This window comes from Opisthorchis viverrini, assembly GCF_000715545.1.
Source record: "Opisthorchis viverrini unplaced genomic scaffold opera_v5_30, whole genome shotgun sequence".
Classification (NCBI taxonomy): Eukaryota; Metazoa; Platyhelminthes; class Trematoda; order Opisthorchiida; family Opisthorchiidae; genus Opisthorchis; species Opisthorchis viverrini.
In genome coordinates, this window is record NW_008751686.1 from 745,464 (window position 1) to 767,144 (window position 21,681).

General features: G+C 44.0%; 1 protein-coding gene across 1 annotated transcript in view; it reads left to right on the plus strand.

Moving 5' to 3' along the window:
- The window catches only part of T265_02452 (hypothetical protein), a gene marked incomplete at both ends in the record, with an annotated part of 50,733 nt that overhangs the window by 20,541 nt on the left and 8,511 nt on the right, over window positions 1-21,681 (plus strand). Inside the window, 4 exons of the mRNA XM_009166701.1 lie at window positions 356-592; window positions 5,571-5,915; window positions 15,748-16,208; window positions 19,984-20,159. Coding sequence (XP_009164965.1) covers window positions 356-592; window positions 5,571-5,915; window positions 15,748-16,208; window positions 19,984-20,159 — 1,219 coding nt within the window. The remainder of the gene's footprint in view (window positions 1-355; window positions 593-5,570; window positions 5,916-15,747; window positions 16,209-19,983; window positions 20,160-21,681) is intronic.

Below are 21,681 nucleotides of genomic sequence, written 5' to 3' on the forward strand. Positions count from 1 at the left end.
TGACTTCACACCCTGATAAACGTAGCTGGACCTACTGTGGTCGAGTTCCCCGGGGCGATAGGGAAATGGTGATAGCGCTATGGTTCACTTGGTGTTCTATATTTATATACTTCATATAGTAGAGAAGTTTTGGACAGGTCATGGATATCTGTCATAAATTAGCTGTCTATAATATCCAGCCCAACTGATGTGCAAATCAGGCTATTATGCTTTAGCATAATACTTCTGAAGCGATTTTTTGTTATCATTTCATTTTTTATCAGTCCATCTCCTTATTTGGTGTAGCCGAATTCTTGTTGCCCTGCTCTGGCATTACAGTCTTTTGATACCGTTCGTTCTTTCTCTGAATCATTAGTACGTCGCACTCATTAAACAATGGAACAGGCCCTGTAACGTCGACTGTGGCGGATGGGGCTGCACCGAAGCGCATTTCTAATGGTGGTCAGGATAGCAGTACACTAACGTCGACTAGCACCAGTCGTCGTCATCCGACAGAGGGGATGCATTCATCAGAAGCACAAACTAAAGGCAAGCAGGTCGCTTCGAACAAATCAGGAGGCAGCCGTTATCCCAGGGAGGATCTCTCGACGAGGTAAGCATTGCATTGTACTCCAGCGTTGCTTATGACGGATTAATGGATTAGTGCAATAGCTTTGTTTCAGATGAAGCTCAAATTCGGTCATCCAACTGTGGTACTAGTTCTGCGAATAGCTGCTTCATAATCCGTATGAAGTAACTCTTCTGAAATACTGCTTGGTTTCTCAGTTGTGGTGGGAGCAATCAAGGGGTCAGGAGTAGGCTTAGACGACAGAGCCCGAGCCATAACGGCACAATCTGGGGCACCTAACGTCTCGATCTTGGATTTCCAGTCAGTCAGTTGCTTAGGTTCGCCGTCATAGTCCCTCGACTGCTGATACCTTTCACCAGTATCTTTGTTAAACTGCAAAACACATTTCTGGGTCAATTTTCCACCTGAGCTCAAAGACTGCATTCGGTTCCCATCATGTAGGTACAAGCGAACACTTTTCCGATCAAAATTTCCTGCTGCATCAAACGATGTGTTTAGTTTCTGGATCAGATATCGATAGCCGATTTCTCCGGGTTCTAGATGTTCCCATCGCACCCTAGAACAAGCACAAAATGTGACACTTCATCCTGTTTATGAATAAAAATTAGATCTAAGACTACAACTGGCTCACTGGTCAGTGCAGCTGTAGTTGAAGTCTCGAAAATTGAAGCAAATCTACCCACTGTTATGGGTCATCATGGACATATTCATCGCGTCACAAGATTACAGAATTATTTGACTGCTTGGGGCAAAGAAGATGCTTGTTTGACCTAGAAGTCCTGTTGCTTTGTGCACAGTCGCAGATACATTCTCTTCACCCCCCCCCAAAAAAAAAACTGCACAAGATGAATCACAATAGCGCACACCAACTTGATGCCGTTCTCGTGAGTATCGGACACAAGCTCAGTAAAGTACTGTAGGTTGCTGTGAATTCATCTGGTATGTAGGTGCGTAACTCCACTGAACTAAATTTTGATTACGAGCTTTAATGTGAAATTCCTTTCTAAAAATTACTAAAATTACTTAGGACGACAACCACCGACCAATCGCCACACTCTACCACGCACCCCAACAGCACACTGATGATCTCACCTCGAACGGTGATATGAAACCAATGTACTAATCAAACTGCCCGGCTCAGAGAACAAACCAACGGTTGTCTATTTCGTTAATTTCTCCTCCGATTTTGTGAGCACATGTGAAGTTTTAACAGTCTATTATTTAACCTTATATCTATCATTTTATGCTTACACGGGGTCCTAATTTGGTATTTCGGGCCACTCATACTTGAACAGTGGATCGAAAAACTTTCAACAGAGCGCAGATTCTTGCACTGGAAAACGGTCATTGTTATCAACATCATCAGCTATAAAAAATCGATGTTTTTGTTGGAGTTCAACGATTACTGAGATGGAAACAGTCTACCGGAAATGTCACCAAAGTTAACAAAATGCGAACACATGAAGGTTAAAGAGCACCCATTCGTGTGCTAATTACAAGCGGGGCAGATTTTCCTTTTGAGTAGTCTTCCGGATTTAAAACAAATACAAGCGCCTCCGTTTCGGGTGCGAAAGTTCTCCCCGAAACCAGAACGACGATAATGTTGGTCACCTTGGTTATGCTAAGTGAATCTCTCTGTTTCGTGATTGAGTCGAATTCCATTTGTCTTTATTGCCTGCCTCTTTTACTGCATCATAAACAACAAGCCCATCTGCACAGCATCACATGTGTGTGCACAAGGCACGTGTGTTCATGACCCTTGGATTATGCTACGCTGACGAAGTCTTTGCAGAGCGGCCTATCGTATTTCACATTAGAATGGCCAACCATTCTCTTACTTTTTAGACGTGCGCAGCTATTTCTTACGCGGACTATCGGATTTATCGACATAGCTGTTTAGTGGACCTAAGATGGACTGAATAGTTTAGGACTACGTCCTTCAGAGGGGCGAAACCAGTTTAATTAAAGAGAACGGTGCCTTTATTCTGATGCAGAATGCAGCCCACAAGAAGATTGGCAAGGTGATTCGTTTGCAAAAATAAGACGTACCTTTACTGAGAACTTGTGCGAAGTCCCATCTTCCGCTCATTGTAGGAAAAGAGTCAATACTATTGAAAAGCTGAACAAGTCGTGCCACCAGGTCAACTAAATCTCACAACTACGTCATCAGGTTTTGGGTGATATTTGATAGCACAGCAAAAGCGTACACAACAAACTGCCGACTTGTGTGGTACGTGAGAACAAACCGAAGAATGGGCGCACGTGAGCGGAAGATGTAGTATTACACTTCAAGGGACAGATGGCGCCCAACCGATTATTTCCGTACAACCTTGACCATTACACTCGGTAAGCTAGGAATGGAGTTCTCGAGGGTTGCCAGGAGGTAAAATTGGAAGCACTGAAACCACATTTAAAGTCCTACACCGCAATTTACTGTTGGTTCACTCTTTTCCAATTTACAATGAATCTTAGTGTATGAAAGCCCGGGAGAATTACTGTGTATCAGCATTTTCATTATCTATTGTCCGAGATGTGTTCCAAGACGATGGAAAATTACTTTTACGAAAGTAGCACATATATAATTCACTGTCTTGTCAAAAGAACTGCTGGATACACAACTAAGTGGCAAACAGTTCACAACAATCCTCACGAATAAGCTTACAGAACAGCGTCTGCTGATGCTTACACTGCCTAATCATGTGGTAAAACAGTTAACGGTTCAGACAGGAAATAGAAAAACTGTCGAACACGCAGGTGCGATCATAGGTCCGGGACACTCTTCTACACATGCCTTAGGACATTGTGTTCCATGCTGCTCTCGGTCATTGGGTAACATGCGCATCGCCACTATTAAGGGATGCGTGAACTTTTAGCGTGTTGGAGAACAAACCATACATATTCGGACGCTTATCGCTCTGGGTCTAAACGACTTTACCGAAACTCCTAAACTTGTTTATTCTCGCACGTTCTTCTGGCCTGAAAGCCTTGCATTCTGCAGCACAGAGGATCATACATGAACGACAATTGAGGAATTTCAGCTTCTGATAGGTCTTATCACAGTGAAAATAGCTTATTAGTCTAAGGACTTAGTTTCACAAGTGGCGGTGAAGTGGAGGAAAAAGTTGGTTATTTGAGCGTAGTTTGACTTTGGGTCAACGTAGGGTTAACAAAGGAACGACCATTAGTGGTTCATTTTCATCGTAGTTTCCAGTGATCCACTGATGTTCCAAAGTCGAGCTTTCAGACCACCGCTAAGGCACAGGATCTCCACCGCAGTGATGACGAAAACGATGGTGGCAAGATCCATGGGTCAAGTCGCCATTCGTTATCTGCCGATTTTCTTTCCTTCGTCTACTATTATATTATTATTATTATATATTATATATAATATATATATATATAATATATGTATATATATAATATGTTATATATTATATAACAACAATACGTTACCCGGTCGCCAAGCAAAGTAGTTCGTTTGACGTGACCTGCCACAGGCCTACTACGGTTTAGTCTCGTTGCGTTATGGATTGTGTTTTCCTCTTCCAGAAAACCAGTGGTTCTTTTCGCATTAATTGATCAACTAACTTATTGTACTGTGCATACAGTATATGGTATCTTCCCTATGAGGATTGGGCCCAAAACATCGTTATTTACCAATGACGTCCGCCAGTACATCTGAGTGGCATCCACGCAAGCTGTCTGAATGAATGTTTGGAACTGTGATGGGATAGTACCATAGACTCTTCTATATGAGGCTTTGTCAGAATAAATTGCGTTGACTTTACGACAGATAAGCCCCGGTTTATTCACACTGATGTTATCAATGTCACGATAAAAGGAAAGGAATCAAGATGTTTTAATCATCAGCTAGACAGCTCTATAAGGGGTCGCCCTCAGTGACCCATAATTGCATAAACATTACGAATGCAGTATGCATCGGTATGTCGTTATAATAGGGAATTAAGGTGACGTGCTTGATTCCTTCCTTCCATGACTTACCCTCGGTTAATCTTTCCAATGAAGCTTTGTGCAGTCAACACAATCACTCCCTCTGTCAGGCAGCTCTTTTGATGGTATGCATGAGTTCATACGTGCTGGAGTCAAACTTAGGGTACGCTGTTGTGCCTCGGGCTGTGTTCGCATCTCGTTTCACCTGAAATGCACAAGCAGTAAACGTTATACGGAATGCTGGATGTTCTGCCACATTTTGCAATCACAGCCTCTGCCCGCTTTCCTCACATGTGCGTGTAGGGCCTTTCGGCGCCTCATGTTTTGGCTTCCCAGTAATGTTGGAAAATATGCAGTTTTTATTGTCTTTCAGGTAATTTTCCAGAAGATTTCGGCCTAATGAACAAGAGGATTTAATCTATCTGGAATTTTCAACCACAAGCCCATCACAAATCAAGATAGAGAAAAGAATTTTGGTAGCTCAAGTTGTTCTGTTGGTGGTCGCATTGTTTCCTGAGCTCGGTGAGTTTGTTGCAGATTTGCCCTTACCAATCGAGGCAATCACCAGTGCGTTGATTTCTACGTCGACGCATGGTTCTGCTGCGCCTCACACCGACCCGCCGACCTTATTATCCGCATTGGTGAGGAAACGTCTGCAACAAACCAGCAGTCCGACCACCACCAGATACAAGTTGGACACACGACCTACCATTTACCAGAAGACCGTTATTTCCCAAATGAGCTGTTGCAGACGCTGTACTAGGTCCTATTTGTGCAATTCGACTTCACTCTTGATTCTGATTTACAATTATCCATGACAATAGCCGTTCGGTGTTGAAGAGAATGCGGTGCAACATGTGACAAAACAACGTAATACCGCACTTTAATGTACCATACATTTCCATTTCCAATTGCCCATACTCATTTATGAACAGATTAGGTTCCGAATATCCTCAGTCGTCCACCCGTAATGGGATGGCTTGTTAAAAGTCTGACTCTGTGTGTCTTTAAACTTGTAATATCGTGTCCTACTTTCTGTTAATCTTCTAAGACTGGAGAACAACGTTCGTCGCCTTCGTACTGAGGTCCAATCAATGCGCGCAGTCGAGTCACAATTACGTAATCAGCTGACTCATTTAGAACGAGAGGACAGACTAAACCGACTTTGTTTGTCCGACCAGAGGGAGAAGCACGAAGCACTAGTAACGGAATTGGCCAAATTGTCCGCACAGTGTCGAACTGAACGGTCGAATTTAGCCAGTATGGAGCAGAGTTTGGCGGACGAGAAGCGTTTGAGGCAATCACTAGAAGAGCAGCTAGTTGAGGATACAAAAGAAGACTTGCGATCTTCCCCTCCCGGTAGCCCATCCGTTTCTGAGCATTCACAACCTAATCGGTACGTTTGTTTTTCACATTTGCTTGTTGATTGTTATTGTTTGTGTATGGGCTTGGTTTCATTTAAAAGCCGTATCTAAAGTACTGCAATGGTTACTCTGATTTTTTTTAAATTTTGATTTCGGGGATTGGGCCGACTACATATGTTTCCCTCGGTAAAGTCCTTAAGATACCTCGATAAGGATTTTACTGAGTTCCGTAGAAAGTGCCGGAACGATTGATGCGTATGACCTAGTTTGTTTGAAATACGTTATCGCAACTTTGATTTTTTGGACCGTATATGATTATTTGTTATCCTGCCATGTCAAGTCATGCGGCCCTCGTGGTGCTGTGGACACCATTTGGGGTATTTCTGTTTCGGACCTTTTCCCGTTGTCACGATGGAATAGTATTGGTCTTCGTTCATGTATTGCATCACTTATTGGAATCCATTTGGGGCAAATGTCATGCGAGTATTCTCATTCACGTTTAGGGAGGTTTGAGTGAGCTAAACGTACATGACCTCTCAACTAGCAACATTAATTCTATCGCTTTCAGTGGCTTCCTAATCTCATATAGAGTTGTGCGTATTTACGGTATCCATGTGCGCTTCTAATCGTAACATACAGGATTGGCGCGACTCGCCTTAAAGTGTGCTGGTTAAGCCTAACTATACGCAACCGAGGTTACATTTAATGTTAAACTCTGTCAGTCAATGTGGTTTGGTTGTGTGATAAGAAGCGAGAGGTAGAGTAATTTTTTCAGGGTTCAGATCTTCCGTACGGCACCATGAGCAGATCTAAATGGACGTCAACCATTTGGTCAGTAATTCACAAAATTTGCAAGCCTATCGTTGTGATGAATCCAAATCGACCAGGCTGTGTACGTTTTCATCGTCAGTTGCCTATCTGACAGAGCAACACGACCCCAGTATCATACCGGTGGAAATTTAGTACGATAGTGTATTCCCTGTTTGACACTTCTGGAAAATCTGCAGTCCAGTATATTTGTCATCCAGGCATAGCTTGGCTGGCTACTTCGTATTCATTTGCCATGGTGTGTATTGCCTTGGTTGATTACTATCCTACATTTGTGCGGCTTCAGATATCGAACTGTTGGTATTTCTGTGACAGCTGTTTACTTCATAAACTTTTATCTCTGTCAGACGTAATTATTTACACGCAACGGGGCTTGGAGCTTTCAGAAGCCCCTTGTGATATCAGTACACTAGTTGCCTGAATCCATCTCGTGGAATTCAATAACCAGCGGACATTTCTCCCATTGTTATTATCAGTTCGATGGATAGAAGAATACTTTTTTATATTTTCATTAATCCGTTAAAGTTGGCATATTTCCAATGGTGCAAGTGAGATCGAGTGACCGTTGATGTTTTCGCCGCACTTTTCTTCCCCAATCTAAGGGACGACATCAATGCGTACCAATGATGTCTCCTTTTAGCAACGCAATATACCCTATTTATTCTCTGAAGCTTGGAACGCTGTAGGTTCGAGTGTACCAAGTGGCTTGGTGGATGACGCTTTGGCTGCAAATGCACTCGATATGAATGCCACCTATGCTTTGTCCCATCGGTTACAGGTCAACCGAAATAGTATAAACACCCATCACCCAAACTGCACGGGTGTGGTTGCATGGTTTGTGTGTTATCGGTGTTGTTCATTGAAGAAACACAAGTGCCACCGTAGCTATACGCATATGCACGCGCGGGCATATGCGTGTTTAATTGATGGTGAAGTGGGTCATTTAAAACACCGGAGAAATTCGTCACCTTCACGAGTAGCTGTTCATACGTAGACGTTCTGGAATATATGCTGAACTTACATGTCCAGCCACCCCCTGCATAAAGACCACTTTCTAATTCCAACTACTTGAAATCAGCATGTGGAATGTGCTGTTCTTCTAACGTATGGCCAATAGTAATGGATGTTTTAAACTGCATTTTTCATGCTGTTATGCATATCGAACGCAAATTGCGTGTGTGATGTGTGGGACTGTAGCTTGCCATCTCTATTCAATATATGTCAGCTGCATATGATATTAGTAAATATTCTTAGAATGATAGATCAGATCGTATATGCTGGTTTACCTGGTGCGCGTAGCCTGCTCGCAAATACGGGAACCGGCCATGTTAACGGGACAGTTCATATTCTTTCCGCGATCGTCCTCCCTTTGACCAGCACACCAATCCACTTTTGTCTAATACAATCGTCTACTGGAGCCTCTTGTGTAAGCACAATGACGCCGAATTCGTTAGGGTGTGTTCGAGGGAGTAGGGGGTAGAGTGGAAGTTGGGGAGGGAGTTAGGAAGTAGTGAGCTGCTAAGATGCAGAGTTATACAACAGACCAGTACTATGCTTATTTAGATGAGTTTCAATGGGCCTACCCCTCAGGCACTGCTTTGTCCGGGTTGTGTTCTCTGTTTTTGACCTTGTCTGTGATTCGTGTCCGAATAGCCCATATAAGGGTTTTGGTCATTTACTTTGGTAGTGTGTGACACTAATTGCTTTGACCACCAAGACAGACTGACAATGAACAAGGAAGATAATTTTTTTTATGTATATAAATCACTACTCATTAGGCTGTTGGAAGCTTTTCGGTGCTGCCGGTTTCGCTCTTCATCATCATTATCCGGTAGGCGTAGTCTTCATGGTACAGCACATTCAGTTAAAGCCGGAGATTAAGCTGAGTCTCTCGTAAACAAACCAAAGTAATTTTAAGGTGAGTACATTTCACCGGGGGTGTGGCTGCTTTCTTCGTTGAACGCAACAGTTTGTTTTTTCAGACGTTCCGTTACCACTTGAGGTGGAATAGGCACTGCGTAGTCAACTCGCTTTGCGTCAGTGTGTACACCCGCCGTTAAACAACGTCCCAGCGCTAATCCGCGCGCACTGGTGATGTCACCTCGGCTGATGAGGAAAAGTTTGCAACCGGATTGCCCAGCTACGCAAACAGAATAATAGCCATCTATCTTAATTGAACTAACAACACTCCCTTGGATAGAAAACTTGGTGTATGTTAGTTGTTGATAATTTGTGAAATGTTGTATTAGGTGTCGCTCTGTGTGTCTAACGCCTGCTTCCTAACTCTTGTTTTTTAGCAGAAGGTCCCAGTGATTTTTTAGTCAAGCTTGGAACTTCGCGCGTCTGAATATATATCAGGTTGATCCTCAGACAGATTATATTGGAGTATTTCTGTCTTGCTGTAATCCGGCCTGTTTTCTGTTACTTTCAGTACAGTTGCTCGAGAAAGATCACACGAGAGAAGTGATTGTCAGCATATGTTGTTACGGCGTCTCTCGAAAATGGTGACCGTTTTCGAGAAAGTTGCTACTGATTGATTTGCAGGGGGTTAGTAGCCTCAAGGCTGGAGACTCCCTGGAAATAAGTATTATAGCAGCCAAGAAAACAAACCAATAGTAATAGCGACTCCAATCAAAGCTTTTCAACTGAAAGTTCGAGATGATAAGGAGAGATTATGGTGGGCATGGGGAGCATCAATGAGTGAAAATGTCTTTTTGATAGTGGGGAGTGACTAGAACAAAGGCGGTTGGAACGACTGGAAGTTAGAAGGAGCGAGTTGGGAGGGACATTCGCTATGGTAGTCATGATAAGACAGGAAGCGGAACGCTACAGTGAGAAAGAATAGGGTAGCAATGAGGTGAATGGTCTTTCTTCAGGATCGATCCGCGATAAAGAGGTCGACATGAGCAGCCCAACCTCAGACGCTACAACGAAATTTTAGATAGGTCAAATCTATGGAGAACACCAAGTCGAATATGTCCTGAAAAAAATCAGTTTAGACGCATTTTCATTGTCACGTTTGACCTGAGTGGGCCAAGGTAAGTTCGGAATTAGTTTTCGGAAAAAAGTTTGATAACAATCGGTAGATTAGTTGCTGGGCAACGTTTCTCTTAAGAGGTTGGTCAAAATTTAAGGTGGAAGGAGAACCAATCAGCTATGTCAAGCTAAAACTCTGTTGGGTGTCGAACGAGATTTTTTTGTGTGTTAGGGTGGGTGACCAAGTGTTGGGGCGATGGGGAACCTAAATGGGTTTGGGTCCAGCCTAGGGTCTAGTTCTTCTGGTTCGGTCCACTTGATGATCCTTCTTGAGTGTCGTTTGCACTTTCTATCCGTCTGTGTGGATGAGCTAGTGCTCGGATAGTTGTGTAAGTTGTGTGAACTTTGGTCGGGTTGGGATTTCCACCCCGACCACCCTGTTTTCGTTAATGATACTACGTGGATTGACAACCACACAGTCACGTATCAACTCGGCTTATCTAAGACCGCCTTTCATACGCTCACAAGTTCCACACCCTCGATTCGAAATCAGTATTGTGAACGGTGAAAAGTTGGACGAACAAAAAAAACTGGGAACTTGTGAAGTGTAAGGGAAATATGAAGGAATTTAGAAAGGCTGAAGGACAAGGTGTTTGTACTGTTTTAATGCTCGGTTTTGGCGACATTGGCGTTCACAGTAGTTATTCTAGCCGGCCGCTGAAAGTTCGACAAAAGGAAGGGTGTCGAGAGGAATAAAACATGGAGTAATAAACGGCAGCATTGTCATCGTGTGCGTGATTGTCTGAGGAAACTGCGGAAAATATTCTATCGGCGAAATGGTTTAGTAGAACAAAAGGAACATTGAGGGACTCCCGCGCTGATGCTATAATCCACGAACACAACCAACAGAAGCGCACGCAAATTGATTGGCTTGTCAATTAGCCTGCCATCCAGCCGGTCGTACTCAAGCATAGCCTACAAATTCGCAATCTGGAGAGAGGACCAGGGTGCCATATTCGATCGAGGCTTTTCGGATAGCAGATGATGTTACTTTCGTTTCACAAATTAATCCAGCACGGGAGACTTCAAACATCACATATTCCTCGTATTGATATATACCTCTTGCCAGTGGAAAAATTTTCTCCAGCAAACTGCTACTAAAATCAGGCACGCCCTTTGTTCGGTTTATCACCTACGAGCTATTTCGGTCGAGTGACGTGAACAGTATCCGCATTGTTTTCCTGTCGGTATTTATGTGTTTACCACCTACCTTTCGGAATCATCGTGACAGGCTATGTACGCCACGTTGTCGGTATCACAGCCACACTGCGAATTAATAATTGACCCAATCAATATATGGTATTGCAAAGTTTATAAATCAAAGCTTTGTAGGGTGTGATACTGTAGTCCCAGTGTTTCGGCTACCATGGGTAACCGTTGTGAAAGGTTTTTACAGCCAGGTGAATACACAAAGATGAAACAGCGAAACGTGTCTTGATTCGTTTGACGGTTTAAGCAGTATATGGAGACTTGTTCTCCTTGATTGCATCCAAAGCTGCTCTCTTGTTCGAAAGCTGACCCTTTCGGGTGTGTCTGGTTTTTAAGAAAAACAGTGTTTCGGAGACGAACATTTGTCAGATTTTTCCGGACAGCTGGCTTCAAGATGATTTCACATGCTGTTGGAGATTTTTGTGGTTAAACTCAAAATGACCTCTTTCAAAAGTGCCGTTAGGCTTCGCTAGGCTTTCTGTCCACCTTTTCTTCTGCATCGACAAATTCGGATGACTTTGAATTGGAATGAGTTTGTTTAACTTCTGTAGCCCTTTATTTCAGTATATCGCTTTTTCTGTTCTGTCTTAGTTTGCCTTTGTCAAAGATGGTTGTCATTCGTTTCGTGAACAATGCCTCGACTTCAGTGAGCGTTTAAGGTGGTCGAAGAGGATCAATATACCGCCCTGGTAGTTATTTGTGGGTTAGCCTGCTGTGGCTAGTTCAACACCTGAGACTTCACTCATTCAACCCCAATGTCACTTTCTCGCACAGGTGTGCTCACGTGCGCACCTGCGTCAATCGCACGTATCGTTGCCAGGGCCACGGCAGGCGTTGCTCTCTGGCCAGTGCAGATCATGCGGTCAGTCCTCCTATCATACCCGTACAATCACAGGTGCACAGTACATTCCGCCCTCTTAAGAATATTGGATAGTTAGACCTGTCGAGCTTTAACAAGCGGTTTACTGATTTAGCGTTGAGCGCGCGCGAAGATGCACAAATAGCGAAACCTACCTGAGGTCGTCAACCGGATGATAGGTAGTTATCGATGGCCTCCACGTACAGTCAGGACGTGACAGCAATGCTCCAGCTTTCCCTATGGCACCGGTGGAAAGGAAGATTGTTGAAAACAACACGAGTCAAACGACCTGGTTCGTAACAGTGGATTGGATGTTAGGCTTTCGGGAAAGCTGTCAGTGACGGATGAGTTCGCAACTGGTTCGCTCAACCATTCCCGCCAGGTTACGTTCTCCACGCATCGGTGGCCCCCGAGTGATCATTATTTATCCGCATGCTGAGTGGGAATATATCCCAAAAGCTGGTGCTAGATGTTTCAACTATTTGCACCGCACTGTAAGGTTCACTGCTGGGTAATGAGATTGAATACCGGGTCCCAGCTAACTGGAAGCGAATGTGACGCAAGGAGAATCTGTCGACTTCATTACGGATCGATTCTCTGCTAATGTGCTCATCCATGAAGCGGAGGAAAATTCACACTTAAGTCAAAGCGAGGCAGCTCAGTGCAAAAGCAATAAGAGGGGTTTTGTGAGAGAGTACGCTACACAAGTTTGGTGAACTTCTATGTTTTGATGATCCAGATGTGCGACACATGCTCTACTCGTGTGTGTAGTGCTTGATTATATTTTGGATATTGGCCAGGTACGAGGATTTGAGAAGTTAGGTTGCCGCAGCACTAATAATAATATGACAGTCATTCAGCTTTAGCACCCTCCCTATGTATAAATGTCATGCCATCCGAAGGAAGCACGAGAGCTGAGATACCGCCGGGCTAAGTCTAGATAAGAGCACTGGGAGCTGGGTCGGTTCGCACCTTAACCACTGAGCTCTCTCGACCTGTTGATTGTTGACTAATGTTTGAACGCCATTTATCGCGCCCGGTTCCTCTGATGCCGTCGAAAAATAAGTATCTACTTTCGAATCGACAGTGCTGTCGAAAAACCGCCGCACAACGTCGTTCGGTTTGTGTATGCGTCTGGCAGGCCAGTCACGTCTCCCAAGCGTGACCGGCTTCGCCTGTCCAAACGTGATAATTCAGGTCTGTCTAGCGTACGGGGGTGGAGTAGTGGTAACGCTTGCCTCGCATCTCAGATGTCCGCAGTTTACACCTTCGTTACGGCCAAGGATACACACTGCTGGTGAGCTCTGATAAGAATGAAAATCGAGTCCAGTGCTTCCCTTTCTTACTACGGACTCCTTAGACTAATTACGCAAGGACGAGAGGAGGATTCTTCGAACGAGAGTGATGTGAGTATGAAATATACAGAGTTTATTGCGCAGAATGTCAGAGAGCCAGACAACCAAAGGTGCGAATAGGTTAACACAGATTTTCCCCGGAAACTCTATAGAATGAAAATCGGACGTGACTGTTACAGCCCTGTACGCATTTGGGCAAAACCGTCAGATTGAATTGCTAGTGCACACATTCTCTAATCGAGCTTCAGGTCGTATCTGAACTCTGTGGTAAAGCCCCAAAAATTGATGCGCATCCGACCTGTATCAATCACGTTGATCGGCCCAATCCTCACTATGGATTTTGATGACACGACCATGTACGTAGGCCGGACGCAAGAACGAAAACTTGGTGGATTATTCAGGACCCAGACACACGCGTTAGGACATGGACACATCACACAGTCACACACACTCATCCCTGACGTTGATTCTAAGGTCACAGTAGAACCGATCCCTACAAATGATGACTGACTTATTGTGCTGTTTTTATTTGAGTGTATTCGCTTAGTTGTAAAAAACCATCAACAGAGATTACCCACGGTAGTAGAAGAATTGGACTCAGCATCATACCCTACATTACTGTTTTTATCCGTATACTATTTACAAGAATCGACAATCTGTACGTACTGTGTGCTTTGTTTTTCAGTGCTTACATGATCGTTTCGGAAGAGAGACAGGAACTCATAGTCGGTGACCCCCACCCTATAGGAATGGTGGATACCGAATAGGCTAAAAACACGAAACAAGTAGTGTAACCTAAAAAAGCACTCTGATACTTAGATTTAGGCAGCTGTTTGAAGAATTTGACTAAGAGTACCCCATTGACCCTCAGTCTGACTGAATTTATTGGACTCTATAAGTATTAATCACATGCTATTGTCCTCCGTCACTCGAGCAGAGAACTGACCCCATCTCCAGGAGCTGTTTACGCATATTCATTCCGCCAGTTCCATCTATCATTGCACTTTGTAGATAGATTGAATGGTCGCCCACTCTTGTGAGTATTTTTCTCCCTGGGATTATTACACCTACTGTGATGTATCGGTTATAGCATCACAGCTTTAATGCTTATGCATGCTTTCGCAAAATAGATCATACATACCTCGACAACCGCGCTTTCACTGGTCGGACGGACCAAACAATGCGGCATTTACTTATTCTCGTAAGATTCCTTGAACCCCAAAAATTTCCCTTTTCGACAGCGCTCTCGCTATCAGATTCCTTGGAACTTAAATTTTCAAGCTTTCTACACGTTGTTCTCCGTTACTGGGCACAGGGTGCACCCGTATCTGTCAATGGACATAATTATTGATAACGTGCTCATTGCAAACACGTCGCTTTTCACGACGATAAATATTTCCCTGGGCCCAGTTGTGCTTTTTCCAGAACACTGAAATCTGACGATTGAAGAACTGCGTACTGAATTCAATCTCAGTGCAGTATTGCTCTACTGTTCCACTTCTTGTTTTCTCATCGCCTGCACCCTGTCTCCAGAGTTTTATTAATCAAATTAAACCATACCGGTCAACCCGCTGTGGCTTCTGTTGCCTTGCCAGCTGCATCTACTGTAAACGTGTAATTTCTGGACTACCCTTGGACACTTGAGGTTCAAGAGATATTCAGATGCTTTAGATATCTCTTTCATGAACCTGTTTTGTTGATTGAATCGTGTATATTGGATACGTTCCAAGAAGCTCAACTGTAAAATCTGCACAAACATTTCGTGATGGTTTTATTTGTCACGTGCATCGTCACCGTATCCCGTCAGTATCATTTCGGTTAGCCGAGATGTCTATCACAGTGTACACACACACACAATTCTCACCTACAGGTTAACACGTATCCTAGCAGTTTGCTGCCTAGTATTCGAAATTGTTGCTTACGTAGGGAGAACGAGTAAAAAACTTTCCATTCTGTGTCCCTCGTACGCCTGTCTTTCGTACAGCATTTGAAGATCTTATGCACTGCTTAAAAGAGGGGAAGCTACACTCTGCTTTTCGCCAGATATTTTGTCCAGAATCGTTCAATCTGTTAGACATCAACTCTTGTCTACTGGCTCGCCCGCTTCTAATATTTTTTTCCTACTTCAAGCAACAGTTCTTTTGCACCATGTTTTCGATATACAAGAGATGCTCATCTCGCTTCTTGCCGTCTGATCTCCTGATGTCCTTAAAACCTTACCTTGGCTTCAGTACTCAGTCATACAGATCAAGCTGAAACGGATAGATACTAGATGCTTTAGGTAAATTCATTTGTTAAAAGGTACGCGTCGCTTGCTCTTTGGTTCCAATTGTCCAGTCAATATTGGATCTTCCAGATGAGTTTGTGTCGAATTAAGGGATTTGCAGATAAAGACTGTTTTTTCGGGTCTCTTCACATAATAAATATATCCTCTTTTGGTACCTGAACTGGCATTCTACCACTTGCTGCGTGTGGTACTGGCGGTTAGGTCTGAGGGAATCGTTTTTACCTTTGAGGTCATTTTGATTACTCTTACATTAACAACTGCAATTTTACTTTTCAATCGTCGCGTTTCAGTCCCGGGATTCAAGCGGTTTTGGATGACAGTCGGACGCGAGTAGGAGGTCCACCCGCGGAGGTCTTAGAGGCCAGTTGTTGTCAACACCGGCATGCTCTTGAATCAGAAGTATACACTCAACGAGTGGCATTAAGGCAGCTGGATGAACAACTGCGAGTCCTGTCAAGCAGCAGAAACCGTCAGAATCAAACAGTGGGTCGGGGCCGATCTATGCAGTTAAACTTGAAACAGACAATAGCGATGAATGCAGTTGAGGAGCAGCGATCCACACAAATATCCCGACCTCCACCTTCCAGCTCTACCGAAGACCCTATCGATCAACAGACATTGTTGCATTGGTTGCAGACGGCAAAAGCAGAAGCGGAGCGTTTGGCAAACAAATTACGACAACAGAACTGGATGAAGCAAGAGCTGCTCACTTCCTATCATAACTCCGTGCGCGAAATCAACGAGCTCAGCAGTAAGATACCTATCCTCCTGCTCTATTTATATCCGTCTGGTTACCTTCCGTAATTCTGTTGTTATGATCACTAATAACGTTATTGGATTTTGTGTGTACTGTAAGTTATCACTTTACGGCTATTACTTGGTTAGAATTCTTAGATAGCTGACCGGGATAGTTGACTCTAGATCTTCCTCTGATTAACTGTACTTTATGCTAAGCTAGCCTCCATTCTGTGTGCTGCACCAGGACTTCGGGTGGATGATGGTTCACGTTCTCATCCGTCAAGATACCAGCAGCCAACTTGTGGGTCTTATGTGATTTACCCCGTCAAGTCCGTGGGTTTTTATGCTGATGTACAAGTTTTCACGCGGACGCGAAAGCATAAATCTGCGCTATCCGGTTATTTCGAAGTTTAATTTTACGGTATTCCCACTCAAATTTAATTCGGTCTTTCAGTTTTTGTCATCCGACCACCGAATCTGGTTATCTCATCCATCTTCAACGTCAAAGTACTGCACTGTCGCTGCTAAGTAGATGATGAACTATGAATCGGCACCCATCCCTACACGTGTTTCTCTGCCTGTGCACACGGAAATTCTGCTCTTTCTAGCCGAACTTCCTCATTGCTCGCTATAACATGATGCATCTTTCAATCCGTTTTATCGGTTATCGAAAGTGCAGCAGCGGGAGCCGCTGTGCAACTGGCCCGCGCATTGTGGCTAATAATGGTGTCCTCTTCTGTTCCCGTGGCTGATCTGAAAACTGTCGTACCTGTCAACTCGGTTTTACTTCTAAACCCACAGACTCTTATCGCATTTTCCCCTGAGGGTACGCGTCAACTTCAACCATGAGTTATTTATCGGGAGATCTAATTTTCATACCGAGAACACTGCCTGTCTGTGGCTATGGTTAGTCTCCTCGCATTCAAAACCCACTCAATGGCTCAAGCGCTACTTATTGTGTTCCTTCTGACCTCTGTGAATATGCTAGTGCTTCGAATTCCCATAAAAGGCAATCTTCAGTCGGGTTAGATACGTCCTTGCTAGTTACAAGGCTGGTTATACGCCAACGGCTATCACCCGGGAGTTTGGTCATAGTTTGGTCAGAGCAACCAACGGTGTCTTTTGAGCCTCCTTCCCTCCTATCTTCTGTTAGCCAGAAATTAAAGAAGACTGTAGGATTTGCCCAACATTTTCGTCTGTTTATATGGCCCAGTTATTTACTTCTGTTCTCTCTCTCTATAACACCCCTCTTTTCTCCTGCTATCGACCAATAAAAGCGGTGTTCTTGGTTTCTAGCTTGTTCAGTTCTTCTGATGCAGATTTTGCTCCAAATTTGCTGTAACACTTGCCTTTACCCTCATCGTTAGAAAATTCCTCTTTCTTAAATCCCTGTTATACTCTATATTGGATTCTAAAAGCCCCCATCTCTTAAAAATGATATACTAATAGAGTTACCAGCGGGTTTCCCAGTTGTGGCTTCCCGGTTCGACCTTTTAACTGATTGGCCAATCGGCCAGTCGGTCCCACACCCAGTTTTCGTTTGCTTTGTTGGTGTCCCATGATGCCTTCGGGTTTTTCAAATTAGTAGTACGTACGTGCGCATCTGTGGGTAAGCTTTGTCCCAGTTGCTTGCAACCGATTTGGGCATCCTTTCTTTCCCGTGACTGTCTGTTATTAAAAGCGAGTAGTCCGGTTTCATAAGCAAGTGAATCAGAATGTTACAGTGACATGATAGGCGAAAGAACCGTGGATCTGGTTCACTTATGTTCGGTGGTTTGGGCACGTTCAGCAAAACACACACCATGATAATGTTATCGAGCAACTCCTATTTTCGCAACTTCGCTTAGTGGAATAGCCTGGTTTTCGGTCAGCTGGTGGCAAATTTCATCAGAAAGCAAAGTCGGAATTTTATAAGCAAAGTACTTAAAGGAACTGACGTGAGAATTCCAGAGGAAAGGTGGAGATTGAATGCAGATTGTGGGAACACCCAGTCAAGCCATTTCATTGAACCCTACTTCGATAGTAACCTCTCGTTGGTTCGCTTCGTCACATTCCTAACGTGCGTCTCAGTGGCACTTCGACTAAAACCTCTCCATCCCAGTCATCATCATCATCATCAAAGACAGCAACATCAGTGCAAGAGTGGGTGAGGGAGGGGACCTAGTGCTGGCCGATGTCAAGCATACTGAGGTGTCTACACCTCCAACCGTTCAATCAGACAATCTGGAAAGAAACTGACAGCACGAGCGCCACATCCATCCCAGTCCTCAACGCGGTTGCAAGCTGAGATTGGCGTTTGTAACACTGTTCACTCGGTTTGTATACTTCATGTATTCTGAGTCTAGCGTTGACGGAGACTGCCGTCTGACAGTATTATGCTACCTATCAGAAGTCAGCTGTTGATGGTGGGAAAGGTGCAGAACTGCGTTGTTTTGTTTAAATATCCAGCCCTCTCATCTGCTTGCAGTAACGACCGATACTACTGAATGTTTCACTGTCTGGGTGTATTCAGCATAATCTCATAAACCGTTCACTATTGCTATCAAGTTCATTCCCAAAATGAATCATTTTGAAACATATCAGATTTAGAGAACATTGTCTGTTGTCCCGTGGTGACGCGAGTCTTCAAAAATCTGGGTAAGCCACATCGATTCTGTAATGCGTGAAAGTGATCAAATCTTTCTGAATGACCTATAGGGCTCAAAATTCAAAGCCACCTTAACTTATTTTCCTATCACTGGAGTCCGGGATGGACCTCTTTTCTGGTGCGTGAAGAAATTCCCTCTCAGTTACCCGAAGGCACTACAGACATGGCACACAACGAATTAGTGTTACTCGAAGAGTGACTATTTGGGCTACATCCGTCGAAATGGAGCGAGCGAATTGGCAATACCGAATTGTCGACAAAACAGCGTTGAACGTTGTCTTGTGTTGCATCCAAGAGCTGCCTGCCGATGCTTGGTCTATGGGTGCTAGACTGGATAACTTGCATTCCCGATGTACATCAGAACGCATACAGTACACCTATACACCTATACCATGTTGCAAGTACCTATGATCCATAAACTGAGTTTGTAGCTGCACTATGAGGGGAATGAAGAAGTTTTTTTTCGAAATGTCATCCAGGCACTAGCCGAAAACATATCGAGTTAAATTGTAGAGGGGTTGACTTGACAGAAATTTGTTATAGAATTAAAGCACGATGGAACTGTGCTATGGGGTGGTCCTACAATTGTGCCGCGCTCACTTCCCACTTTGTTTTAGCATTTGACGCCATCTTCGGATCCTTTCCTTACAAATTTCTACTTTGTTTTCTGATGGGATTTGATACCTGCTGGCCAAAAACCAGTTCATTCCACTCTAGGGACGAATTGATGGTAGAAAATACGAAACGTGCGATAATTTTGTCATGGGATTCACTTGCACTTTGAGTAGATTCTTCACTTTCTCGAACACCGTTTGTTTGTCCGGGTGTCTTGCCGAATTCAGGTCAGTCTTATTCACTGGTTTCCAAGATAAGCTCATCGAAACAGTGACCGTCGAATTTGTAATCAAACGCATCAGTCTTGTAGCTATGAATCCATCGCTCCTGGACTATCCATATATGTTTTGTTTTCTGTTTCGGTTAAAACAGTAACTAGGTAGCTGGCTATTTTATATTAGGATTTAATAATTTGAACCCTACTGGGCTAAACATCACTTACCAATTAGAGTCTTCCGGAATGCGTACTTGTCCTGCAAGGTGTTTGTATGATGCGATATATCGGTTTTCCCACTAAACCTTTCAGAAACCCACAAACAGCGCGACTTACAAATATTAGAATTAACGATGAAGGCCGAGCAACTCGAGTGTCTGTACGCACCAAGGAACACTGGGGAAAGAAACCGACCGGGTCGTGTTAAGCGAGACTCTGCGCAGTTTGGAGAAAAATCACTCAGTAAAATGTCTCTGGCATTCCCCACGGTGAGTTCGGAACGTTTACACTGTGCGTACCTCGGAGACAAGTAGTTCCGTGTATCTGGGTTATTACTGCGGTTGCTCTCATCCAGGATGCACATCGCGCATGATATACCAACATATTTTTCAATTTGTGGTCTCTCTGGCATCCCCACGGTGAGTTCGGAACGTTTACACTGTGCGTACCTCGGAGACAAGTAGTTCCGTGTATCTGGGTTATTACTGCGGTTGCTCTCATCCAGGATGCACATCGCGCATGATATACCAACATATTTTTCAATTTGTGGTCATCTTTGTGAGTATCAAGTCTCGATCACTTAATTGTCCGGTCAACGTATTGTGACGTTCTCATAAGTACTGTTGAACGGTGCATTGTTCAGCTTACTGTGAGACGTCAAGCTGTGGTTCGCTTCCAGCTCGGTTGCGTTATTCAGTTGTGAACCATCTATCAAGGCTCTTGGTTCCAGTTACCGCAGTTCCACCATCCACCTAGGAATGCACTGACAAGTAAGGTACAGTCAAGCAATAACTCATCAGTTCACTGGGTTTGAAGTGTTCTAGCAGTACGGTGAAATAGTTGGGACAGTAATGCCTTTGAGTTGATGGCCTTGGTGTGGAGGTTTCACTGATTGGGCAACGCTCGTCACTATCGCTTATCGGTGGTGTGTCGCTTTCGCATCAGAAAGATGACTGTCATTCTGATCGAGTCCATCACACTATTTGTGAAAGAGGTGCACGCAAGTGGCGCGAATTCCGGTAAGCATGAGAATGTGTGTGGAGTTTTCGAAGGAAAACGTAATTACAGCGTTTCTTGGATCTCTCAGACCAGATGTAATCTGTTTTAAATTCTAATCGTGTGGCCATAGCAAGGCAGATTCGGCTTATGCTTCAGTCAATTATTCCAACTCCCCGAGCTTTTCCTGGTTCTGTCTTCTAACTAAATGTTCCCTGTCAAATCGCGGCAGGAAAGCACGCTGGTACAGTGTAAAACAGAGTTTAGAAATCTACATTACCATTACATAAGTTTAATCCACTTGCCGCACGATGGGCTATCTCGAAACTCCTTACTCCTGCTCTTGAACTTAACTAATAGGTCTTGCGTGCTTGAGCTTTGCGTTTCCTAAATCCTTAGTGCATAGTGGTCTCTTTTTATTAACCACGTCAGCTGGAAACCTGTGTAGCCATAAAGTGCTATCCAACCTGAATATAGTTTCAGACATGCGGAGCTTTGGTGCACAGTCATGTCTGCATCCCATGTAGATTTTTCGCTGTAGTCTACGCTATGCCAGTTGATTTCCCCAACCCAATGGGTATATGGCATTCCAACGCGTGGTGGTGTGTAGCGGTGGGTTAGTGGTTGTGCTAAGGTTTTTTTATTTGAGTTTTGCCTCAACACCAATACACTTTGCAAATGAGTGTCTTCTGGCAACCTGTAGTTCACATATGGGCGTGCGCTGACGTTCGTGTAGGGATTTGGGCTTGTCCGGCCTGACGGGTTTGTTGAAAGCCTGCCACCACAACACATGGC